The 25,955-nt window shown below is 49.1% G+C and overlaps 8 protein-coding genes across 8 annotated transcripts; 2 read left to right on the forward strand and 6 right to left on the reverse strand.

The window, feature by feature from the left end:
- Positions 1-535: 535 nt before the first annotated feature.
- Positions 536-2,011, forward strand: N7478_010559 (uncharacterized protein; the record flags this gene model as incomplete). The annotated part of the gene is made up of 1 exon (XM_056926773.1): positions 536-2,011. The coding sequence occupies one exon, from the start codon at positions 536-538 to the stop codon at positions 2,009-2,011; it is 1,476 nt and encodes a 491-aa protein (XP_056776143.1).
- A 263-nt stretch (positions 2,012-2,274) lies between these two features.
- N7478_010560 (methyltransferase) lies at positions 2,275-2,786 on the reverse strand (the record flags this gene model as incomplete). Its single annotated transcript, XM_056926774.1, has 2 exons — positions 2,275-2,588; positions 2,726-2,786. The coding sequence occupies 2 exons, from the start codon at positions 2,784-2,786 to the stop codon at positions 2,275-2,277; spliced, it is 375 nt and encodes a 124-aa protein (XP_056776144.1).
- Positions 2,787-6,068: 3,282 nt separating this feature from the next.
- On the reverse strand, positions 6,069-8,665 carry N7478_010561 (Zn(II)2Cys6 transcription factor domain-containing protein; the record flags this gene model as incomplete). Its single annotated transcript, XM_056926775.1, has 2 exons — positions 6,069-8,531; positions 8,591-8,665. 2 exons carry the CDS (start codon positions 8,663-8,665, stop codon positions 6,069-6,071), a joined length of 2,538 nt encoding a protein of 845 aa, XP_056776145.1.
- Positions 8,666-13,700: 5,035 nt separating this feature from the next.
- Positions 13,701-14,474, reverse strand: N7478_010562 (uncharacterized protein; the record flags this gene model as incomplete). The annotated part of the gene is made up of 1 exon (XM_056926776.1): positions 13,701-14,474. The coding sequence occupies one exon, from the start codon at positions 14,472-14,474 to the stop codon at positions 13,701-13,703; it is 774 nt and encodes a 257-aa protein (XP_056776146.1).
- Positions 14,475-15,332: 858 nt separating this feature from the next.
- Positions 15,333-16,562, reverse strand: N7478_010563 (uncharacterized protein; the record flags this gene model as incomplete). The annotated part of the gene is made up of 2 exons (XM_056926777.1): positions 15,333-16,292; positions 16,353-16,562. The coding sequence occupies 2 exons, from the start codon at positions 16,560-16,562 to the stop codon at positions 15,333-15,335; spliced, it is 1,170 nt and encodes a 389-aa protein (XP_056776147.1).
- Positions 16,563-17,176: 614 nt separating this feature from the next.
- Positions 17,177-21,698, forward strand: N7478_010564 (uncharacterized protein; the record flags this gene model as incomplete). Its single annotated transcript, XM_056926778.1, has 7 exons — positions 17,177-17,206; positions 17,534-17,740; positions 17,837-18,527; positions 18,581-18,751; positions 18,816-19,218; positions 19,275-20,502; positions 20,562-21,698. 7 exons carry the CDS (start codon positions 17,177-17,179, stop codon positions 21,696-21,698), a joined length of 3,867 nt encoding a protein of 1,288 aa, XP_056776148.1.
- Positions 21,699-23,077: 1,379 nt separating this feature from the next.
- N7478_010565 (uncharacterized protein) lies at positions 23,078-23,506 on the reverse strand (the record flags this gene model as incomplete). Its single annotated transcript, XM_056926779.1, has 1 exon — positions 23,078-23,506. One exon carries the CDS (start codon positions 23,504-23,506, stop codon positions 23,078-23,080), a length of 429 nt encoding a protein of 142 aa, XP_056776149.1.
- A 347-nt stretch (positions 23,507-23,853) lies between these two features.
- Positions 23,854-25,227, reverse strand: N7478_010566 (ankyrin repeat domain-containing protein; the record flags this gene model as incomplete). Its single annotated transcript, XM_056926780.1, has 1 exon — positions 23,854-25,227. One exon carries the CDS (start codon positions 25,225-25,227, stop codon positions 23,854-23,856), a length of 1,374 nt encoding a protein of 457 aa, XP_056776150.1.
- Between the last annotated feature and the right edge of the window lie 728 nt (positions 25,228-25,955).

Raw genomic sequence — 25,955 nt, forward strand, 5'->3', positions numbered from 1 at the left:
ACCTAAATACCACTGAGAAAAGTCTGCATGCTAGTCCCGATTCGATTCCAATAGTCCTGGTTTGGCTTAGCTCGGACGATACTTGAGTCTACCGATAATTATCTTATCGTCGAATATCTGCGATGAAGATATTCGCAGCTCAAGAACCTTGCCGATAATTATCGGATATCATATCGACAGGGCAAGAGACTTGCCGATAATTATCGGCGGCGATAAGATATCCGATAATATCGGTGGTTTCGAATATTCGCAACAGCCCTAGACAGATCGACAGCCAGGGGGGAGCAGTCGCTTTTGTGGATGATTTTACCGCATGGGTGACCGGACCAACCGCGCAGAGTAACCGGGAAGGAATTGAAGCAATTATCAATGAAGCACTCGACTGGGAAAGGAGAAGCGGTGCGACCTTTGAAGCCGAGAAGACAGCTATTATACACTTTGCTCCCAAGACGCGTAAATCGGACCATGAGCCGTTTACCATCAAGGGACAGCTGGTTGTACCCAAAGACCACGTCAAGATCCTGGGTTATTGTTGATGGACACGAGACTCAAATACAAGGAACATATCGCGAGGGCGGCATCCAAGGGCCTGGAGGCAGCGATGGAGCTTCGGCGACTGCGGGGCCTGTCCCCAGCAACAGCGCGACAGTTGTTTACATCGACGGTCGCTCCGGTAGTGGACTACGCCTCCAATGTCTGGATGCACGCGTGTAAGGACAAGGCCATGGGGCCGATCAATCGAGTCCAAAGAGTGGGTGCACAAGCCATTGTGGGGACATTCCTCACAGTCGCAACCAGCGTAGCGGAGGCGGAGGCCCATATTGCCACCGCGCGGAGCCGATTCTGGAGACGGGCCGTGAAGATGTGGACGGACATGTATACCCTGCCTGAAACCAACCCGCTGCGCAGGGGTACAGACCGGATCAGAAAGTTCAGACGATATCATCGCTCGCCGCTGTACCACGTAGCGGACGCGCTTAAGCACGTCGACATGGAGACACTGGAAACAATTAACCCGTTTACGTTGCCCCCCTGGGACGAACGTGTCCATGCCAAGGTTGATGGACAACATGAGCCTCAGACTGAGGCGGGCGGATTGATGCAGATCGCGGTCAGCAGCTCGGCACGGAACGAGCTGGTGGGATTTGGAGTCGCAATCGAGAAACAGCCTCCTCGAAATCGAAAATTGAAGCTCAAAGCCTTTTCCATCACATTGGGTGCGAGAGCAGAGCAAAATCCGTTCTCTGCGGAGCTGGCAGCCATGGCACATGTGTTGAAAATGGTAGTGGGAGTCAAAGACTACGGGATTACGTTGCTCACATGTAACAAGGCGGCGGCGCTCACACTAAGGAACCCTCGACGACAGTCTGGCCAGGAGTTTGTTTGTCAGATTTACAAGTTGATAAGAAGGTTGCAGAGGAATGGAAACCGTATCAAATTCCACTGGATCCCCACTAGCGAAGACCACAAGCTGTTAAGTCTGGCTAAAGAACAAGCCAGAACTGCAACACAAGAAGATGCTCTCCCACAAGACCGCGTCCCGAGGATGAAGTCGACAACATTGAATATCGCACGGTCCCAAGCAGTGCCCAGAAACAAGCTGCCAGAGAACGTAGGGAGACACGCAAAACGAGTGGATGCCGCACTCCCAGGCAAACACACTCGGCAGTTGTATGACCGTTTGTCGTGGAAAGAAGCGACGGTACTGGCCCAACTCCGAACCGGCATGGCTAGACTTAATGGATATCTCAATCAAATTAATGTAGCAGAGACGGACCAATGCGATTGCGGACAAGCAAGAGAGACCGTGGAGCACTTCCTCTTCCGATGTCGGAAGTGGACGGCGCACCGGACGGAAATGTTACAATGCACGCAGACTCACCGAGGAAACATATCCTTCTTCCTGGGCGGAAAACAGGCTTCTGATGATCAGAAGTGGACGCCAAACCTAGAGGCAGTACGGGCCTCCATACGTTTCGCCATTTCGACGGGCCGACTCGAGGCCACTTGAACATATCGATCAACATAACCCCCACCCCCTTCTTCCGACCCTACTCACCCACCACCTCGTGCTACAGATGGTAGACGCGCTTCAACTGCCGAAGATAGGATGTTGAACACTTGGAGAAGCGCCTTCAAGCCAGCCTACTAACCCACTTACTAACCCACGAGAAACTCGCTGCGACACTGCTTTCTGGAAATGTTATATGTTATAAGGTTTTATGTATGGGCTTTCAGGAGACACAGCATATACAGATGGACATGTATAGTAGATCAGTGATAGTTGCCCTTTCGGTTCAGCCGCCGGGCGTTAATGAATTGTTTGTTTGTTTGTTTGTCCAGGCCGTAGGGTAAGGCACGGCTACTTGCATTTTTCGCCACGCCTGGAATCCCCCCAGTTGGGAGCTTATGGCCAAGACTGCGAAACGTATCGACCCACATCTCCGCAGAGGGCTCTCTCCAATGCTCCTCGCGAGCTTCTGCTCCGTACCCTAGTTTGAAAGTTGTTTTCTGAATATTGCTGAACCCGGCCTGTCGCAGGAGGTCCCCAAGTTCGTAGGCAATGTATATGTTCATTCCAAAGGCGGCTGTAAAATAGACCTCCACTTTTTCCGACAAGATCCTTTTCTGAGATCGTCAGTTTGCACATCCACAAAATCGACCGCACTGCCCCTTTCACCCGAAAGGGTTTTCCGATGTCGGGACACCCCACTCATTACCTTACGGACTGCTGGTGTCTTTAAAACCTCCGGTAAGGCAGTTTGTCTCATCCGCTCGGCCGGCATTATCTCATTTGCGTTTTGAATTTTCACGCATATTCAGTCTTACGGCTTCTCCGCGCCCCTACGCTCCACCGATTTGAATCATATGTCGAATACCTATACTCATACATTATCTGAGTGATCATTTAAAATGTGCAACCTTTTTAAAAATTATTATATTTACAGTTCTTGTTATCAAGTGGATTATCACTTCTTACATACCTCGTTGGATGAATCTAAGGGGAAACGCTGTGCCGAGAGCCCTCATGACAGATTCATCATAGTCATTGGACAATGTGATTTATGTTTTCACTGATACCCGATTATAACGCATTGCATCGATCAACAAAAGCTATTTGGAGTCAATACTCCATTTCATAATTCGATCAATGTCCTTTTTCCGAAATGATAACGGTACGTTTCCCATCATAATAAATTTGTCAGATCTTTAATGTCAGGTAGGTCAAGCATTGCACACTTGCCTCAAGAATATATTGCGAAGACACGAACACGAACACAGATGCGAACGCGACCAGATGCCCAAATTGACGCCAGATAGTGGAGACTCGCTGATAAGCTCACATTGGTCAGTCGTGTGTCTTGATTTTTATTTGCATGGCCGCCATCATGAAGTATATATACAACCCATTTATCACTTTATCTAGAATATAGATACGAAAAATATTTTCTTTTCTACCACCGTCTAACTGAAAGACCGACACGGAAGCAACGATGCCCTGCTGCCTCCCCCAGTAGCCGTATGCCCTAGAGCTGCAGTCAATGTTAGCCAAAATCAATCTCACGCCAAATGTCACAATAGTGCATATCAAGGGAATACGGAAAATTGCTGTGACATGCGACTAGTGTAGATCAGGAACACGGCCGTAATATTGGAAATGGTTGCTTTCCTACATATATCAAGTCGTAAAAAGTTGGTTGGTACGGAGAGCGTGCTGTATCCCATCGGGAATCAACAATAAACACTGGTCTTTTTCACTAGAAGTCTAAACGAAGGTCAGTCAGCATATAAGTCAAGCCGGTCACACGCCTTGCGGGGCTTATCATTCTCAGAACTGGGGTAAAGGTTAGGAAACTTGACCAGAGTGTGAGTGAAACAGTTCAACATGATGGAAGGGTCGTAATATGTAGATGAGTCACCGGCTCGTCTTGATATGTTCTGAGAAGAAAACAAGAGGCAATTCTCTTCCTACTCCATACTATTGGATGATTCTCCAATTCTTGCTCATGATGCGATAGGCTCCGGAATGCCGCAACAGAAGCCATATAAGGGACCATCAGGCTTTCAAGCAGGAAAAAGATATTGAATGGCCAATATCGCTCCCAGGTGCTTTCTATTCCAGTCCTGGATCGACATTAAAGCCCCTAAGATCGTTAGGGACCCCAGGAATTGATATGGAGGTACTGGGAGCGATACAAGCGCTGCCCCTCGCAGCATACCGTCTAGATACAGCTTTGAGCAGTGAAGCTCATGATCTTCACTTCCTGCTGTGCCTCTTTATGTACAGCAACTTTTCTCCGGCACCATGGATAATTAGCACTCTTCACAAGCAGTACTTCACGTTACCAATTTCCTCACTACTCCTTCATCCATAGAATGCCAAGCCTACTAATGATGCGGTATACTTCAGCGCTCCCAGTAAGCTGCTAGGATGAACACCTTATTCAATTTTATGGTTGTTCTAGTAGCATGGAATAATATGTGAGGGGCGCTGTAGCCGATGCAAGTCTTTCAGAAATATTATATTAAGGTGACACCATTGTGAGATCGTAAATATGCAAGCAACCGCCATGTTGAACAACGGGTTCTCGGCTTTCTTGATAATGTTCTTGTTGATTCAACACTGTTTACATCCAGTTGCTATAGGCATACTTTCACCAGAGCAATCACTCCTGAATTGCTATTTTGGGGCTTTGAGTAGGCCTTCAGTAACTATTTCTCTAACGGCATCCTGTCAACAACGACACCGATAATCACTGGCCCCTGCCGAGTAATCGTTGATTGAAATTCTCATCGTGGCCTTCGTAATGTACGTGGTGAATTAACGTCATGTATGGAGAGACCTCGACATGTAGGCCTTGGCTGCCCGTTGAAACCTCACCGGCGCATGCACTTTTTCAAGCGTCTTCGACTATATTACTTTCGCCCGAAGTTGCTTCAACGATGGGTATTTCGTTAACTCACAACCATGGTGACTGGAAACCCAGCTTTTATCTCCCGTACTCGTGACCGGTGAGCCGTTGAACATTGAACAGTGCTTCAACAGGCCTTAGAATCCACCACATGCCTGAAATCTCTACCTGCGTGTTGAGTATTGTGAAGTAGCATCAAGGACTCCGTTTACCGACGAGCGAGGGGGATATAAATACCACCCTAAACTATCTGGGGCGGGTTTTCTTCTACATACTTCTCAGAGAACTTCTTCCACCGGCCCAAACTAAGTGTCCTTTCACTTTCCCCGCCAAGTCCCCCTCTGGGGCGTAATATTACCACTGGCAAAATCTTTCAGACCAACCAACACCATCCCATGCGTATGTATGCCTACTCCAACACAGTGGCATTTGGTAATCTAACTCTGTTTCTGCCTTAAGCGCCTTTCCAAGAGGAACTCGGTTTTCTCAAGCTATGTGCTTTAAATCCTTCAAACTGACATGTTGCTGACGCTGCAGATACATCGGCGTCAGCCAGAATTCTTCCACTGCTGTCAACAGAACCTTCTCATATTGAATTAAAGTGAGCTTCGGCAGCCAGAAGGACATCGGGAGAGTCAAATTTCATTTTCTATTATCATGATCCGAGTGGTGTTCAAGAAGCTAATATAAGTTAGTAGGATGCAATTGAGGTTACCCGATGTGGTGGACTGCAGGATGCATAGGCTATAAGGCAATGGAATAAATTTGGTGCCTGAAGTGGGAGAGATATCGGGAGGCTCTTTCAAATAGTGTGCAATTAATAGAACGTATCTAAAAGAGTGAACCCGTTTCTGATCAGGGGGCGGTGTGGAAAATAAAATTGTACCAGGCCAATGAAACCTGTAGGTAGGTTCAGCATGAATAGGTCAGTACTTTACAGATCGAGGTGGGTTAAGTAGTTAGTAGGTTGGCTAGAAGATGACTAGAAAGATGTCTTGGGATATTGCCCGGGATATGGTTTGGAGATATACATGTATTGTGATTAAAAATAGACAGATACCGACGCATAATCGACGGCCTTTGTCTAGTCAATGTAGAATTTCCCCGCTCAAAGTATTGGCATTTTTGTTTTGCGCGCGTACATAAACATTTTCATTACTGGGCGACGAGCAGATCAATGTTACCATTGAGCTGATCGTCAAACAAGGCAATATCTGGAGATATGCTGTTCGGCGTCAAAATTTTGGATCTATAGTTCTCGCTTCTCGGATTGAGCTTGGTATCCAAAGACTTGGACAGCGTTCGAGCAACGACAGTAGCCATGTCAGACTTTCTACCAAGGTATTCAAGTGCACGAATGCAGAAGCCACAATTTTCGCAGAGCATCCCAATCAATGAGGGGTACTTTCCAGGCGCATTCAGAAATTCGAGTGAATTATATCCGGCCTTGGCAAATGAATGTATCAGAACAACGGTCCATGGCTCAACTAAGAATGCAACTTCGTTAACAGAGTCATGGAAATGTCGGTTCATCGTCGGCTCACGATCACGTAGCGATGAACGAGCAAGCGCACCAACAGCAAAGGCATGATCCATCTTCAGCGTGGAGACAAAACTGCTAGCTTCCCGATTTTCACGCTCGGAGTCAGAGCCCATCCTCCCACGATCAATGCCTTCAATCACATCTGCCAGCAGCATGATGGAAAGATGCCAATGACCATCAAGAATGACATACCATGATTGGATACGTGGAGGAAGGAGCTCATGGTTTGCAACACAGTCAAGCATGAATTTCTGATATTTGGAATTCCAATGCCTGTACACCTGGATGGTTTTCTGAATGACTTCTTCAAGACGCTCGCTTGGGGCGCCTCGATAAACGAGGGTTTGGAGCTGCGTGACACGGCGGTACAGTAGCACTTTGACGGGAGTGGCATCTGAAAGGACCGAAGCAGCTTCATCATAGTAGCATGGCCATCTAGGCTGAGCCTTATTTGATTGTTGAGACTCTGAATTCCCTAGAAAGAAATCGCCCCATACATCCTGCTGCTCTGGTATTCCTTTTTGAGGAATGTCCCAGCCACCATACTCAAAGTGGTTACCTGAATCAAACATCGTTGGCGATGCCGAGGATATCTGGCTATCTTCATCTGATACAACGAGGGGCCGTTGATACATTGCAGCACTGAGGGTATCAAACATGATTCCCAGCCAGAACATCAAACTGAGGGTTGTTCGGTATTCCTGATCGGAGAGGATTGGGTCCACCCCTGACGTGTCCAATGGCTGTGGTAACCCCAGACCATCAGGTATTCTCGATGATACTGATTGTCGTCGTTGTCCTCGGATCAATGGATGTGCCTCCCTTTGAATCCGCGTAAGCTTATGTCGAAATGTATATAGTTGCCGATTTGCATTCTCCAAGAACATTGGCGCACGGTCTGCCTCCAAAAGCTCACTCAATGATCGATCATGTCGGCTGTTTAGAGGACGTTGTGTAAGAGAGAAGATGATGTTGGCAAAGATAACACGGAAAGAGGGGATTCCAGTTGTATGTTCGAGGGCGTGTCGTGCCTTATTCCAAACGTGTTCTCTGATTGATCTTTCGTCTTGATCAATCGCTTCTGGAATTGACGATCCTGTTCCCTTCTGAGCATGCTGAGTCCATTGGGAGGCAAATGCCATAATTGCTAAATGGAGTACTCGAGCCGCAGTTTTGTCCTCCTCTGCACTCAAGGCACGGCCACGAACTGAAGAGGATACGCGATCTAGCCGACAGACTCGAATGCACATTCTGTTCGACCAGCTCGGTGCCCATTCCTCTTTCTGTTTGCACGGAAGAATATTACCTGGCGAGTCGCCATATGGACAGTTGTGCTCTGTTAGCCAGCACGAGAGGGCGTTCTCCATGCTATCGTGATATATTCGGATCAAGTTGCGAGTCATTGTAGACCGGACATATTCTTTTGATGTTTTATCAGAAGCGAAACAAAAGCTCCATTGAGCCTCTGGTCTCGATGTTGAGGTGTATTGCTGAACTAACGAGTTGTTGCTACCGCTCTCCTCACACTCTGCAGCTTCTGCGGGCGTGAGAGATGAGACCGGCTCATCTTTGGCGTCCATTTGTAGGGTTGGGTCGTTCTGAAGAGAGTGTGAGAATAGATCACCAAAGGCCGAATTAGGTCCAACATCAGTGAAGCTGTTGTTCGAGCTCGAAGTCATCGTGTTTATCTGTTCATTGACTGGAATGTCAGAGGACCAGGTGAAAAGGTTTGATTGATCGTCACTCCATTCACTTCTTGATCTCCCTTCGAAAGCCATACAGTCCGGCTGAAAGGAGGGTCCAAAGCTAGTTTGGGTGTTGGTAAATGTGAATATATCTCCCAAGTTGGCAGCGTAAGAATTCGCAGAGCCCAGTATCGCATCCAACTCTGCATCATGCGAGCGCGCAAAGTAGTCGGTATCCGAGCTCTGTGATGGAGCTGCAGCAGATGGCTTTGTCTTCTTTCGACTCTCTTCAGTATCGGAACGCTTTGAGGCAAGCCAGTTGAATGTGCATTCCTTCTTCCAGCGTTTGCAATTGGAACAAGGTCCAAACCCACTATCCGTTCGAACTTTCTGAGAAAATCCCGAAATATTAGCATCTAGCAAGCTTTGAATACAGGAGGGCCTCAAACCGGTGCATCGCAGCCTCGTTTGCCTTTGCGACAAGGATCACAGCTATGGAGTTGTCGACGCCGCATCGTCTCCATAGTGAAAAAGATAATATGTAATCAGCGAGGTCGGTCTTCGTCTGCGATGAAGCAGGAGCTGGGGATGGGGGGTAGAGACTGGTTTTTCAGACATTATAAATCATAATTTAAAGATCCATAGCGCAACTTATCTCATTACAGTATCTCGTTACGAGAGCACAAAATTTGCGGGGTAAGATTGTGGAGACATGGAGCGCTCTGATCCACATGACGTCATTTAGGTCCAAAGGAATTGCCCTAGAGTAGGTATTTGAGGCGTTGATCAATGAGCAAGGAAAAAGCAACTACGCCATTGGCGAAGGGTAATAAGCTGGCCAGACGCCACCCCCATTTCCCCATTTTTTAGATGGGGCCCAAGTCCGCGTCCCAGTAAAACGTATGTCGAAAAAAAAAAGGCTAATACGTATTAAGCGCACGTCGGAATGCGGAATTATAATTGCTCCGAATCCGGACGGACGCGTGCTAAATTCTCGACTCTTCCTCGGTCGAATCCTGCCAAGCTTATGTCGATTTTATGATGGTCTATTGCGGAACAGACCATCATAACGTACTTCACAAGCGACCGGAACACCCTAACCAAAACGCGTCAATTATTTAGTCTATTATTCTTTAACCAACCACCATGCCACCAATTCGCTCTCAAAATCGTCAGAATTTGACACATCAAGAGGGACGTATCTTACTTGCTATCCAGGCTATTGAAAAGCAGAAAAAATCAAATTGACTGAAATTGAAGAGAATTCACTAAAGAAATGGGTGATTTCTATGGATATCCGAGGAGCGGCACCACGACCTAAAACAGTGCAAAAAATGGCTAATATCTTACTCGCGACGCGTGGAACAGCCCCGATTTAGACCGTTGGTAAAAATTGGGTCACAAACTACGTTAAACGACACTCCGAACTTACTACACAATTCTCGAGACGCTATAATTATGAACGCGCGAAGTGTGAAGATCCAAAAATTATAGGAGAATGGTTTAATCTTGTTCAAAAAACAATTTGCGAGAACGGTATCGATCCAGATGATATATATAACTTTGATGAAACAGGCTTCGCGATGGGCTTGACTGCGACTGCAAAAGTTGTAACAAGAGCTGAATATTATGGTCGGCGTGCTCTTTTACAGCCTGGAAATAGTGAATGGTAACCTCAATTGAGTGTACAGGCGCGTCTGGATTTAGCCTCCCTCCGATGATTATCTTTAAGGGCAAAGTCTTTATCGCAAGCTGGGCTGATGAACTTCCGAACGACTGGCAATTCGAGGTTAGCCCAAATGGATGGACCTCAGACGAAATTGGCCTTCGCTGGCTTAAAAAGGTCTTTCTTCCATCGACTTTGTCAAGGACAAAGGGAAAATATCGACTCTTGGTTCTCGACGGTCACGGAAGCCATTTAACTCCAAAATTTGATGAAATTTGCTATAAAAACGATGTGATACCGATTTGTATGCCACCGCACTCTTCCCATCTTTTACAACCTCTTGATGTAGGTTGTTTTGCGGTTTTGAAGCGCGCGTATGGTCAAATTGTCGAAATTTTGATGCGGAATGGAGTGAACCATATCGACAAATTAGACTTCCTCGATGCCTTTCCGACCGCTCGAATTGAAGCTTTCAAAGCAGAAACAATCAAGAATAGCTTCTCAGCAACTGGCTTAGTCCCGTACAATCCAAATCGTGTGATTTTAAAACTGAATATTCGACTCTATACACCTACACCACCACCTTCTCGAGGAAGCCAAAGCAGCGCGTGGGAACCAAAAACACCATCAAACTCTAAACAACTCCAGAAACAAGCTTCTTCAATCAAAATACTTTTAAAACAACGCTCTAAGAGCCCACCAAATCTCGTGAAAACTGGTTATATGGGGGAAATAGACAGAAGCAATGCATGAAGCTTTTCGGCGTGGTTGCTGTATTGAAGACTACGTGGAATGCCGATTGGTGAAGTGTATCAGCGGTAAATTATCAGTTCATTCTCGCTGACAACACCTTACGTCTTATCTGAGGGATGGCATTCATTTTTTCGGCACGTCGTGTGTGCCAGCCTCCAGCCTCTTTTCTTTTCTTTTTCTTTTTCTTTTCTTTTCGTTCTTTCTCTCTCTTCCCCCCCCCAATATTCTGACCTGATGGAAGTTGACGTGGATTAATTAAATTGAGTTCATTCAAAGATGTTGGTTGTTAGAGGTTTCCGACGTTCCTCATGTGATTGTTTACAGACTACCATATTAGAGTCGCGGAGCGATATCTGATAAATTGATATTAGGGTTTGGTTGTCTGATATGACAAATTTGTCTTTCTAGAAGCCATTAACTAACATATATACTCCTCCGTAGAGATTCAGGCATCCCAAATTGGCCCCATTGCCTGGACGCCTTGCATATAATATACTTGCTTTTTATGATCCTGTAAAGCCCCAAGCCGGGGATATAAATACCCTTTATTTCTCTTTTCATAAAGCCCATATCTCAAGCATCTACCATAGCAACGCTTTGAATAAGTCTTCTACTTCAAATATTACAAAGATGCAACTCCTAAGCAGTATTATGTGTCTCAGCTACACCCACCGCAATGAAACTAAACATGCGCGATGAGACTATCAAGATTACCACATGGTCTGGAAAAAACTGTGAGGGCTCATCGTCCAATCCTTCAATCACCGGTTCTGGAGGGTCATGTTTCAACAACCTACCTGGGGCATCGTTCAATGTACCCAACGGCAACAATAAATGCAAGATCACGACCTGGTCTGGCACCAATTGCGAAGGGAGTTCTGCGGTTTATGCTGGTGATATACAGGGGTGCATTGCCGTACCATTCGGGTCTGTGTCCCTCAATTGTTAAGGGGCTTCTGGAATGGAAAGTGTATATAGCGAAAACTTCGCTTGTTTTCTGTTACCCAGCTCCAACTATATTGATGGGATTCGTTTCTTGATTCCTCCAAAGAGAGGTGATGGCCTGTCAAACATGCCATTTTGAAAGGGGTACATGTTCTTGTTGGATGCATTCGAGAATAGCCTACAAGCAGGGTCTTGGCATGTGGTCTATATGAGATGTACTCCTAACAAATCAACTTTTATACAGTTATTAACCTACTTCAATTCATTCATTTTACCTAATAACTCTATAGATTGCGCTGATTAACAGATTATGAGACCAGAGATTCTCACTGATTATTATCCCCTAGCCATGGCTGTCGCTCAGAGCTTTGCTTTCATCTAGTTTTTGATTAATTGGAGACATGGCAAGTGCCAAATTACTCCTCGAAAGGCCAAGACTGAATCAGAACGTGTGTGACCACCTGCACTAGAGGCCACTGTGTCAAGCCACACAACGCGGGGATTTGCAAATAGCTGATTTGCTTCTGAACCGGGCTAACGTGGAGAAGAGCACGCCCAGGTGTCCGCCGCTGTTCTATGCCAGGCAGTAGGGACATTCGGCAGTCTTATAAATATTTGAAGAGCCAGAAAGTGTGACCAGTACCGTATGAAACAGTTCCAGGGTACACTTCTAGAAGCCCACGGATTTTAATACCGCCCCTTGGACCAAGCTCGATAGATTCCCTGCGCTGTTGGGTCCTAGATCCGGTTCCCCTTCCTCCATATGTATCAATAGTGTCGGCTAGGAGTATCCAGCATACATCGAAGCTACGATTAACTCATAAACGATGGTAAAGATTCGATTTTTCAAAGCTATTGATGTCGAACTGCTCCAATTGGGTTGAGGCTTTGTTCTAGTGGTCGTTTGAAGTCAAACAACTACGATAAGTCTCACTTCAGACACAAAGAAGCCTCGTTGAAATGAACATCTGGGGTACAATGGAATATAGTTGCTTAAGAGGCTTGGCCATGCTAGCCGTTCATGTATAAGTCCGCGGCCCAAGAGCGAGTGGTGCTTCAAATTTGAACCTCATTCTTGAGTCGCGACATGAATGCTGATGTGGGGACAGGTTACGGAAGATAGTATGGTAGGCCTCGGCTTCGCGGCGCGACCATTCACGGTGGCGCTCGAACGCCTGGACCTTCCACTTCGAGGCTCGCTTCGATGGCTCGCTGCCTCACCGCCCCACTGAGGTGGGGCTCCCCCAAGGGGTGAATGTCCGCCGTAAGAGGTTTGGCGTACTTGAACAGACAGTCGGGACGTTGGAGATCGCCCGACAAGACATCCCAGACCTGCCTCGCTTTTAGGTAGGAGGCCTTGAGACGTTTCCAGGTTGCAAAGTTATCGCTTCCTGTCAGAGGCTCAATGGCCGAGACTGCTCGGTCGGGAGAGTCATGGACGAGAGCAGAGATGATGATGCTGAGTGGAAAGCGGGGTAAATATATAATCAAGATGGACAGATAAGATATTGTCGAATCGGAACGAATCGTGTATGGACTGGTAAATCATGGATCCAATTGCAAGAGGGGTTTTTTTTTCTGAGTGCTGGATCGAGTTGAGCGATCCTGCCTGATTCGTGCAGGCTAGTTGTATAGCCCATACGTACGCTTACGTGCGCTTTACATACAAAAACAGTAATATAGGATCTAAGCACGCGCTGAATCATCAATCTGTAATAGGAAAGGTGGTAATCTTCCCCTGCGGAGTTCGACAGATGACCAAACCTATCCTAAAAGGTCATAGCGGTCATTGACCGCTTCTGCTGTATACCTATGAATTCTCCGTTTCCGGCAGTAGATTACATCATCGGCACCCCGCTTCGGGAATTGATAAAGATACATATGGTATTACTATTTAGCCGCACCACAAATTTTGTAATAACGGTTCACATACGGCTTACTAGCATTTCATGACATGCCCCCTTCTGCCTTCAGATTTCTTTTTTGCTGCATTGAAGGACAACAAATCTAAGCTACTGCTGAAATGGTTGTCTCTTCAAGAGGGTAAAACAGACCCAAAAGAGAAGATCTGTTATCTCTTGTGTTGTGATATGAGGCTGGTGCAGATCAGGAAGAAAGCCGCACCCTCGGAATTAGCTCCGAGATGTCTATATAGACAACGGCTGCTTGTTGTATATATAGCCTTATCTATCCCTCTATTTCTCTAGACTAATACAACACAATTCATATCTCCGAACTACAACACTATCTTCATTCACTATCAAAGTAGGTAGAATTCGACGATATAATTCCTCGATAACGAAGCGATTAATACCTCCACGTTCTGACGCTGGGTCACTAAAGAGCGGAATCAATCCAGTACGTCTAACAGCCCCTGAAAATGCTGCCCAGAACATCTGCTTAACTTGCTTTCCACGCTGGGGTAATCCTTGAACTTGACCCTCTCTTGGTTGGTCTCTTGGACGGGTAAAAGTCCATTCTCGACGTACGCCGATCCCTCGCTCGACCGTACACTCATCAGACCAGAAAACTCGAGCCCAATCCTCAGGTGTAAAGTGACGATATCGATAGGCCCATCGGAGTCGTTTTGTAGCGTTTTCTTCAGTTAAATATGGGCGCCAACTACAGCGCCACTGTCGGAGATTCTCAGCGTTTAAAAAACGTTGAATTGAGCGTAGTTTAACCTTATAATCAACCGAGGCAAGTAGATCTTCTTGCATAATTCTTGGATTGCCATGTATAGCCTCAAGAATTCGGTCTTTCTCTGCCTCTGAGAGCTTTTTTGGACGATCAGAGCGTGCCTTGGACACACCATCTTGTCGCTCACGCTCCTTCTTAATTGTATATCGAATTGTAGATAGTGGAATGTATGGATAACGCTTCTGGATGCGTTTATATCCCCATTGAATGGCATGAAGCTCACATATACGCTCACGTATAGCGGGTGTAAGCTCTGATGACCGGGCCATGATCATAAATTATGAGATATCATGAATTATAAAGAATCAGAGCTAAATAAGGGGCTATAATCATAATATTTGACGCGTGAGCGTATACACGACTAATTTAGCGTGGTTTATGATACGCGAATTAGGAAGGCGGTATGGGCGGTGAGAAAAGTGGGTCTTTGGGGGGTGCAAATACTTTTGTCATGTCACTAGTTAGGGGTGGACTAAATAGCGCACAAATAGCCAATTTGAGTTATTTTATTGCAGGAGGTTTCGGACCACAGGAACACATCCGTGAAGATCAATAGTGAAGATCAATAGTGGGACTTGGAATTCTCGGCAAGGGCCTAAGATAGATCTGCCGAATGCAAGAGAAATGAGAACGACTCGCATTTACAATGATAGTGGAAATATGCGAGGCTGCCAAGGGTCACCCAAAAACGATCGCGACAAAAAGAAAATGAGTTCTTATTTTGGTACAAGAGAAAAACTAGCCGGTCCGGACTCCGATTCTATAGACCGAAGCTGAAAATGCAAAGCGTCCAAAGGGTTCGAAGATAAGGTCAAGTCAAGGTATGGCACATAGTCGGCGAGGTGAAGAAGCGCATGATGGATTATGTTTATATTAGGGGTATCGAACCAAGGCAAATGCAGACGCTCCTGCTATGCTGTCAAGAAAAAGGTGCTCCGAGAACATGTGCAGGATGACGAACCACTTTTGGCTAATGGCCCTTTTCCTGATGGTTGCTCTTTTACTTTGCACCGCGCCGGCATAGGTCGGGCCCAGTACCATCTGGAACTGCGGCGAGAACCACTGGAGCCGATACTGATGAGACATGCACCCGGCTTCCTGTTACTTGTAGGCGTCGGTGGGCTGCACTACACCCCAGCGTTAGGAGTCGCCGATGGAGAGCAAGCCGTCATATTAGGGACACCTCGGCCCCGGTTATTATTGCCCATTTGTGCTTGTGCGAAGGCCCTATACTCTGGTGTGAGAGGCGGGGTGAGGTATCCTTGGGCAACGGCAGTCAGTTGCTGGGGCTTCTGAGGGGTGGCGAGGCTCATCTCGCTACTATACAGCCTGGATTCCACACGAGTCTCAACCGGTAGTGTGTAGTGGGCGTAGCTGACTAACGAAGCCTGGCGGTTGAAGAAGTGCTCCAGTAATTTGGAAACCCCCGAGTAGCGAGCCGAGGCGTACTTCCGGGCGGCGACGATAGAGGGTCGGTGAAGCTGTTGGGATAAATCAACTAGAGTTATCGAGTCATACTGGGCGGCCCAGCTGGTATGACAAGGCTGGTGTCTGTTGAGTATGCGACGCGACAGAGCCAATGCAGCGCGAGCAAGCTCAGACGACGGCCTAGAGACGAACTCCCGGCAAAACAGGGCAATTTCCAGGACATAGAGAGCCATGTGCTCCACCTCAGGGTCGTAGGCCTCATCGAGAAGGGCGATCTGCAGGAAACTGTCCACAGTCGGGTGGCCTATAGTCCAGTCTAGGGTCTGCAGGACATGTCTCTCCATTTGGATGAACATGTCGTCATCATATAGAGAGCAGCACACCGACTCCAGCTCCTTGACAGTGGGAACACAGTCCTTCCTGTCATTGTACTTCGCAGCGATAAGGAGAGCTACACAGCCAACGAGCTGGTAGTGACGCCTGTAGACCACACGCTTGGAGCAGTAACGATCCAAAAGGTTGATGGTCAGGAAGAATGTCGACGGCAGGAGCTGGAATACAGCATGGGCCTCGATCATGAAGTCAAGGAGATAATGTCGCATGAACCACTCGATCTCGGGTTGGATGTCGGTCGATTCAATATCCGGAAGTGTTTGATCCTGGTGATAAACACGATTAGCCAATATATTCCCGTCCCACTAGTACTCGCAGCAACTCACATCCATGTCCAGCATGTGGCTTAGGACGTCCTCCCTGAGCTCTTCGCTGGTGAGGTCAGATAGCTGATCCGCAATAACATACTGCCGCCCACAAGCAACGAGTTTCTCGTGCTCCCGCTTGGGTTGCTTCTTGGGACGCAGACGATACTCGTCATCCACAAAGAAGGTCTCACAGGGCTGGAAGCCAGAACGAGGGCGCGTGTAACCCATCGTTGTCGAGGTACTCGAGGACGACGGGAAGGAGGGGCGAGACTTGAACCGGCTTTGCTGAATACTGAATGAAGGGGTCTGGAGAGCGGGGATGATCAGGTAACGACGGAGTTAAGAGAATGACAGTCGTCGAGGATTAGTTGAAGAAATGAATGACTGGAGACTAACTGGCAACGATTAAGGAGTGGAGACCACTGTCGGGACTTGGATGCAGGGAAAAAGAGAGTCGGGTTCCCGGGAGGAAGTCTTCAGAAGTGAAAGCTGGCAGAAGAATGGGTGTATTAGCGGGCCGGGGCTGGGATTAAAGCAAAAATTGGTGTCAAATGCGAAGAGAGAAAGATGAAAGAACGAGAAATTCGATACCAAGTGCTAGCAGAAAAGGGTGGTCAACTTCGGAGAATACTAACCCTACAAAGAGCCTTCGGGCAGAAGACACAATGCGACGTTACCGCGATGGCGCTGGCATTTAGGCTGGGAAAGAACGTGATAATGATCCGATAGATTAGGGTTGTGGTGGATGACAAGACTGAAAGATGAAGCAAGAGTCACCGTCTTCATCCCTGGGGCTCGGTGTACTGGCTGCAGAATGTGGAATGCAGACACGGGACAATCCTATGAAGGGCGGACCGGATTATCAGGGGAAGGTGCATGCAACAGGAATGAACAGAACCTACACCTCAGGAGATGACGCGTTCTGAATGAGCGCCCGGGCGGATTGAAAGGGAGACTGTAAGATTGGGCGACCCCAGATATCATCCACAAGGGAGCAAGACGACACCCAAAAGCCCAAAATTAATCCTGAGTTGACCAGAGAGAGTAGGTCAATTATTCTCAAGGGAAGGGATCGGCGCGAAGACCCTAGACTTTGAAGATCGCAGGGTTAGGAGCGTCGTCGCGAAACTCATGTGACTCTTCGGCGGCGAGATGAATGAGAGAGCGAGTCCGTGAGCCACTCAATCTCGACCTCACAGCGTCCCGACTGTCTGTTCAAGTACGCCAAACCTATTACGGCGGACATCCATCCCTTGGTGGAGCCCCACTGCAGCGGGCCGGTGAAGCAACGGGCCATCGAAGCGCGCCTCGAAGTGGAGGTCCAGGCGTTTGAGCGCCACCATCGCCGCGAAGCCGAGGCCTACCATACTATCTTCCGGTACCTGTCCCCCCACATCAGTATTCACGTCGCGAGACTCGAGACGTCTCGCGACCTTCGGAATGAACTCAAAGAACGGTGCCGGCGGATGGAACTCGCCACATTCTGCTAGCTGTTCGCCCAGCTTCGCGAAACCACTGGCGAGCGCTGTGGCAGTGCGCGCGAATTTGTTGATCGTGTACGGTTGCTCGTACATCGATTGAATGCTATCGTGCCCGGATCCATTGGCGATCGAACGCACATTGCGATCTTACTGACGCAGATCGGACCGGAATACATTCTAGTTGTGGATGCCATTCAGAATGACAAGGATCCGGTGAATCCGACCACGATCGGAAACCGTCTGTCTAATGCTGAGCAGACGGTTCGGAGAAAAGAATCTCCAACACCTTTGCAGGCAGCATCTGGCCCGTCCGTCAATACGGTGCAGCAGACTGCCAAGAAATGCAATTATTGTAAGAAGCGCGGCCATGTGGTCGCGCAGTGCTCGAAGAAACAGCGAGAAGCTCAGCCGTCCAGGGACCATGCCCTGAAGGCCGAGAGGAGTGTTTCCGGCTCACCAAGAAATAATTTGCAAATGATACCATCAAGCCAGATGGCAGATCGGCAGGGCCCACCGACTTCCAAGAGACCGAGGATCAATATCGTCAGGGCGAGGGTGACGACCCTTTATACCCACGCACCGCAACCCCGGTGGATCCTGGACTCTGCCGCTACCAGCCACATCCGCTGGGACCGGAGCTGTTTTACCAGTTTGCGGCCCCACCGCGAGGTGATGGACACGGCGGGCGATCCAGTAGAAGCCGAAGGGATTGGTACGGTGAAGCTCACGCTCCGGGGGAAGTTTAACCAACCCCTGGTGTTGAAGAACGTGTACTTCGCGCCACGCGTCGGGATGAACCTGATCAGCGTGCCGAAGCTACTATGAGACCGCTACTCGGTGGTGGCGCACCCGCAGAACGTCTTTGTGCAACGCCGAGGGCGAACCGTGGGGACTGCGTACCATGCGGAGGAGGATCTGTTGATCCTGCGGTGTCATGTGAGCAAGAGATCTCGAGAGCGAGTCCAACTGGCGAGGGCGCCGACGATTCATGACCATGCAGATTCCCTGGAACCGCAGGCGGTGGCCATGGATGTCGACAGCCCTGAAGAGTCAAGTGACGCAGACTGCGCAGCGTCAACCTCTGAACTCGGTGGTGAAGCTGTGATACTCGACGCAGATGCGAGCAAAGGAGTGGACCAGGCCTCCGAAGCGTTGTGGCACGCTCGGATGGGACATCTGAACCGAGGCGACTTGAGGGTGGTCCTCCGGCAGACCGGCACTCCGTACCGACCGCTGACGCAGGCGCAGCTGCTGGCAACGCCGCAGTGCCCGGCGTGTATGTCGGGTAAGCAGGATCAGAAGAGGAACTCCCGCGCAAGACGGCCACGTCTGCATTCAACGAGAATTTTCGAATTGATCCATTCGGACATCATGGAGATGCCGATTGCCAAAGATGGCTCCAGGTACGTGATCACCTTACTGACGATTATTCTCGTGGCTCGTGGGCCTATGCCATGAGATGGAAGCATGAAGCGCTCCAGAAGTTCCGACATTTTGAGGCTTGGGCGCACCGACAGTTCGGCGCCCAGATTAGAAGATTTCTCACTGATAACGGGAGAGAATATCTGCCCATTGGAACACATCTCGAATCCCGGGGAGTTGAGTTCGATACCTCGCCGCCGTACTGCAAAGGGCAGAATGGACTGGCTGAACGCACCAATCGCACTATCCGGGAGCGGATCAACACGCTCCTGTCCGATGCGAACCTTCCTCCTTCCTGGTGGGTCGAGCTTGTAGACACGGTGGTCTATCTGAAGCTGCGCGCGCCAGCATCAATCCTACAAAAGAAGATACCGTTTGAAATTTTGTATGGGAAGCCGCCCTCGCTATTGCATCTGCGACGGATCGGCTCCCGTGCATGGGTCTTAATTCCAAAAGAGCATCGAGCAAAACTCGGACCGAGATCATCCGAGTGCAGACTGCTGGGCTATTGTGAACCGAACCAGTACAAGCTCTATGAAATCCATTCTGGAAAGACAGTCTTTTCGCGTGATGTCGAGTTCGATGAGAGGACCCCGGTGGCGCCACTCATCGAGGGGGAAACAGGCAACGACCTCTCAGACAATGCTCCTCCATCACCTGTCTTTCCATCAGTGCCAATTTCTGTCAGCGGGCTGCCAACACCACCTGCGTCGCCATTACCCCCGTCGAGTGAGCGAGAGAAAACGCCATCAGAGCGTGTAGAGGAGACACCTCCAGTGGTCAATCCAAGCCAACAAGGAGCCGACTTGACATCGGATCTTGGGTATTCAATCTACGGTCGCAGGCGAAGACCGTCACGGCGTCTCCTGGAATCACTTGGCAAGGTGTACTCGGCAGGCATATTGAAAAGTGCATCGGACAGACAAGTCGATCCGGCGACCTTTCGCGAAGCTGTGTCAGGTCCAAACCAGCTGGAATGGTGGGCCGCCATCCAGAAAGAATATGCGTCGCTTCTCGAACACGGAACCTGGGAAAAGGTTCGACGAGAGGACGTCCCAACCGGAGATCATGTGATTGGCTGCAAATGGGTTTTCAAGACCAAAGCCAACGGAATGTGCAAAGCGCGGTTGGTCATCAAAGGCTACCGACAGAAACATGGCATCGACTATCACGAAACGTTTGCTGCTGTGTCCCGGATGGACTCGGTCCGCTGCATTGTCGCCAGCGCTATGTTGCGTGGATGGAAACTCCACCAATTCGATGCGGTCACCGCATTTGTCCATGGAGACGTCGATTCGTCCCTATCTATATGGACTTACCCGAGGGCTTCGAAGAGCCAGGGTACGTGTGCCGGCTGCGCCGTTCACTGTATGGGTTGAAACAGGCCCCGCGGATTTGGTACCAATGCGTCCACCGCGTCCTGGCTTCTCATGGGTTCACCATGGCCCAATCGGACAACTGTGTATTCTTCAAACCGAATTGCGTCGTTTGCGTTTATGTGGACGACTTTCTCGTTGCTGCGGCAAAAACGTACGAAATAGAACAAGTGCAACAAGCATTGCAAACAGAGTTCCGACTGAACGATCTGGGCACCCCACGACCGTTCCTCGAAATCCAGTTCGACTATCACGTCGATGGGTCCGTGTCCATCCACCAACAACAGTACATCCAGAAAGTACTATCCGACTTTGGCATGGAGACTTGCCAGCCGAAGTCGACGCCGATGAATCCCAAGCAAAGCCTGAATCGTCGTCCAGAGGAGGAACCTCCAGACGAGGAAGCAAAAGCTCATTATGCGACTACCATCGGTTCGTTAATGTATCTAATGGTCGGCACGCGACCGGACATTGCATTCGCGTTGGGCATGTTGAGTCGCTTCACGTCTCAGCCGCAATCGCAACACCAAGTTGCTCTGCAGCGATTGCTTCGCTACATCAAAGCCACGAAATCTCATCGCATTACCTACCGCAGTGGGCAGTTGATCGGGTATACGGACGCCGACTTTGGGGGCTCTGTCGTCACTGACGGTGCATACTCCACGTCTGGCTATGTGTTCCAACTTGCAGGTGCGCCAGTTTCCTGGGCGTCCAAGAGACAGGGGGAAGTGGCCACGTCTACGACACATGCCGAATACATCGGACAGTACAACGCTATTCTGCATCTGCAGTGGCTCCGCACCTTTTTGGCTGAAAGGCAACTGTATCGGTCTCCGGTCACTAACATCATGGCTGACAACCAGTCCGCCATTGCTCTCTCTCGCAATCCCGAGTTCCATAAACGGACGAAGCACTTCAATGTGAAATTTCACTATCAGCGAGCCGTGCTGGATGCAGGCGAGATTGAGCTTCAATATATTCCCACTGGGGAACAGGCCGCGGACGGTCTCACCAAGCCATTGGGACCTACGGCCTTTCTCAAGTTTTGTAGTCTCTTAGGAGTGGATGCTTCGGAGACTCTGTGACAAAACGCGTGACAGCGCAGGCGCTCTTTCCACTCTATTTTCCCACGAAGGTTTTTGAGTGGTTTTACTGAGGCCTGACTGCTCTGCGCAATTCCAGTATCGCCCTGCCAGCAAAGCGATCCTGAGGGGGAATGTTGTGATATGAGGCTGGTGCAGATCAGGAACCAAGCTGAACCATCGGAATTAATTCCGAAGTATGTATACGAAGAGTCAAGTTGATTGGAAATCAACTTGATCTTCTCATTGTATATATAGCTTCATGTGTTCCCTTGAAAATAAATAATCAAATCTTCCTCTGAATTACAACAGGTCATAACACGAAGGCCGGGCTGCAAAGGGACGGCATGAACCGACCATACCACGTCCACCCACAGAGCCGGAAGTAGTTGAAATATGACTAGACTGGAAGGCCATGGTGCTATATTGGAAGGCTAATGCCCTCGGCTGTTTGAGGTTGTTGGGAAGATGCGGCCGACGCAGCAGTGACCGAGTTTTTACGTGGCCAGCCTTTTACCAACCTGAACAACCTTAGGAATACCAGACTATGTGACAGCCTCATATCTACACCCAAGTGCCTCAGAGGCTCTGGAAGATCTGCAGTCGCGATCAAATTCGGAGATCGAGGTTTGTCATTTACTAGAAATCGTGATGTGTTATATCACTATGATTGCGTGAAGTCTGAGATATATATCTCGTATGGCTTAATGTTGAGGAATTTTACAACCCAATAAACAGGGCAGAACTGTGTTTATTAGGCAAATGAGTTGAACGAGGATGAATATTCGTACCTTCTAATTAGAATTTCGATGTAAACAGACCATATACAAGAAGGAGAATGATATATTTCCAGGTCCAGGATTTGGAAAACCCGACAGGGGGTTCAACTGAAGTTGCCAAGTTGAACCCCCAAAAGCCACCATGATTGGTCAGCCCGCCATCCGGAAGTGATTGCTACCGCCTTCTTATATCAACAAAGCCTGACCCGCCAACTGCCACCGTCGAGGCTGGTCGTCAGACCAGGGTAGCTGACTGCCCAACTGGCCCTCACATCATCATCTAAAACGAATGTACGCATTCGCCACTTTTATCCATACAGTATTATGACTCATCACAGGCGCTAGATTGAAGAACTTCTCGCCGCGTTTGACGAGCTCCCGCCCTGCCAACGTTCGCTCCAACGGAAATTCACGAGTGAAACAGGATGCCCGGGCTGTCGCCTCGCCCGTCACATCTCACTGAACACTCTCAGATCCCAATACCAAAGACTCGACCAGCTCGGCCTTCAATCGTATACGACGCCAAATTTCCCCTAGATCCACTCGGAAGATGGCTCCGAAGCTGTCGGAATATCCAATTCCTGCATCCAAATGCGTTCCGCCCTATCCTCCTCTACCCTCGATGCGTCCAAGGCTGCCCAGAGAGCCAATGTAGCCCGGCATAAGCGTGCATTGACTGAGTTCTTCCAATACAAGCTTTTGTGTGATGTCAACCACGGCTGTCGCTAGATGGCAGAAATTCGCGCAACAGGTGCGGTAGAAATCATTTTCGTGAGTTTGCTGATCGCGCTGGCTCCGCTTTTCAGAAGTCGGGTCCGGCGGAGATCGTACCACTTCCTTTGTTCTTCTGAGGTGTGCCTTTCTCGTCTCTAATGCCATGGTCGTTCTCCCCGCCACAAAGATCCGATGGTCCAGTGGTGTAATCTCGGGAAGATCATCCCGGGGGGCAGGCAAAGCCGTCGAGGAGTGTGGTCTTGGTGTGCCTGGCGAGCGACTGTATACACTCGATGCATTAGACGGAGGGCGGGCCATCAGTGAAGCTAGAACAGAGGCTTCTATCCGGCGCTTTGGGATCTTGTTTCGCGGCCGATCACGCTCATATCACGCTCAAATAGTAAAGAACAATGGAGCCTTGTGCCAGCCAGTGGTACGGTATTATACTCAAGTACCGCGTCCTAGGGCCAGGGAAGTCCGTGATTCAGCGGACCGCACTTTCCAGTGGGCTGTTGGCTAACGTACGTGCTCGCTGAGCTGAGCTACCTAGCAATTTCTGAGTCATCTGAACCTAGGACGGGGAATATAGCAGCCTCGCAAAATATTATTTTTACTCAAATTTTCTAGTTCTCCCCCACTCAATCTTGGCAAAGCTAGACCGATGGTCAGCCTAACTCTCGTATTGTCTGCCGCACAAACGCACTGCGTAACATATTAATCGACCGAACATGTTTATATAGTATCGCCAAGCGGAAAGCGCAGTAATCGTACGCATCTTTCACTTTAAGATAAATCTGCGGGTGTCGTAACAGCCGTTCAACACATGCAGTATACCCGCTTGCAGCAGCAAACATGAGGGCCGTGAAGCCCAAGGGCCCAACCTCATTCAGTAGGATCTCTTCCTGCGAGAGTAGAAGAGACATAATATCCAAGTGTTGATTGATCACGGCCACATGCAGGGGTGACGTTCCAGACGGGGCTTTCTCATTGATCTGAATAGATTTCTGGGTCAGCAAGCTCTGAGCCGTGGCGAGCGAACCCGCCCGACACGCGGCCCATAACGGTGGAACAGCCGGACCAGGCATGGCATTGATACATATTTCCGGTTGGCTCAGCAGCATCTGCAGCAAGCGAGGGCTTTGATGCTCCGTTGTTCGCGCAAGAGGGGTAAGACCGCCATCGTCCGCATCATTCAAACGGAGGCTATCCTGGTCCAAGACCAGCTGCACTAGCTCTTCATTCTGCTGGTCCACCGCGTGCCACAGCGCCGTGCGCCCCCTAAAATCTTGGTGATTGATGTCAAGCTTTGGGTTTAGCAGTAGGGCTTCTACTATCCCACGCGACGACCTCCCCTTGATGGTTTTGACCGCGAGAAGTAGTGCCGTATTCCGGTGGGTGCCGCACCAATTGACATCCAAGCGAGGGTCTCGGGCTAAGATCTGCACTGAGATATATCCTTCCTTTCGGACTGCGAGGTGTAGCGCATTCTGTCCAAAGCAATCTTCGATGCTGACATCCACGCGGGAATCGGTCAGAAGATGGCTTAGAATGGCGTGCTCCGAGTATTTCACTGCATACATCAAAGCGGACATGCCATCGGTGCATCGGTCATTGACGTCCAGCGCGGGGTACTGCAACAGGCGTTCAACGATGTCAAAGTTGCCCTTCGTGACCGCGATTGACAAAGGCCCTCGACCTTGAAAGTCGCAAATATAGGAAAGCCGTGGGTGATGTTCCAACATGAGATTAACTGCTTGTGGGTAGCTCATCTCAATGGCGAGAAGAAGCGTGCTCATCCCACGGTACTCGGAGTTGGGACTTGCGTGGTAATGAGTCAACAAAAGGTGCGCAACGTCTAGTCGTCTTGCGAGTATGGCTCGATGAAGGGGTGACATTTCATCGTGCTGGAGGCAATCAAATAGAGCTTCTGTGCAGATTGCTGCGGTTTTCCGGCAGCAAGCGGTCAAGCAAACGATGTCGTTTTTACCAAGGCTCTTGCAGATCCAAAGCAAGAGTTCATTTGGGAGTCTGTCTAGCATCTTTCGTGTGTAGTACTAAAGCTGATGCAGAATGATAAGAAGGAAGGCGAAGATTTATAACACGCGCTCAAGTACACCAATCGAGAACATACTCTACCAAGTCTTCGCGAGCCCGGACAGTCTCGCGAGTTAGAAACATCTTTTCCAGGCCCGGGAACGTTGATGCCAATCCTGGGAGCCCCTGTGTCTCTGGGAACCCGTGTGCCGCTCCGGGAGACACTGGTACTGATCCTGGGAACGGCCATGGCCTCTCCAGGAACTGTGAAGCCGATCCCGGTTCTGAGTTACAGAAATTCAGGTGCAAAGATACGTCGCCACAAAATAGTTTTCTCTTTAGTGCGGAGGCCGTAGATATACATACTACCGAGGCAGGATAATGTATGCTATACGCAATGTACATGAGTAACACAGAATGCCTCGCTCAGCCTACGTTTTTGTCCGCCGTGCTGTGAAAATGATTTCGGAAGACCAAGTCCAGTCAATCCTGATATCCGCTCTCACTCTGGCCAGTATAATGAGGCTGTCCCTGATAGTTCGTTTCCAACGGCCCTGGCATTTCTACCACCTCGACCTTGCTTTATCAGTTGCCTCTAGTATTTCCTTCGTTGTACTTTCCGGTCTTCGCTGGGGCGGGATCCATGCAATCTGGTGTCAAGCACTGTTGTGGGTGACATCGGCTTTTCTCACCGGACAAGTGGTATGTCTAGGAGTCACCATTTTGGCGCCAT

The sequence above is a fragment of the Penicillium angulare genome (genome assembly GCF_028827245.1).
Source record: "Penicillium angulare strain IBT 27051 chromosome Unknown utg000007l_segment0_segment0, whole genome shotgun sequence".
NCBI lineage: Eukaryota > Fungi > Ascomycota > Eurotiomycetes > Eurotiales > Aspergillaceae > Penicillium > Penicillium angulare.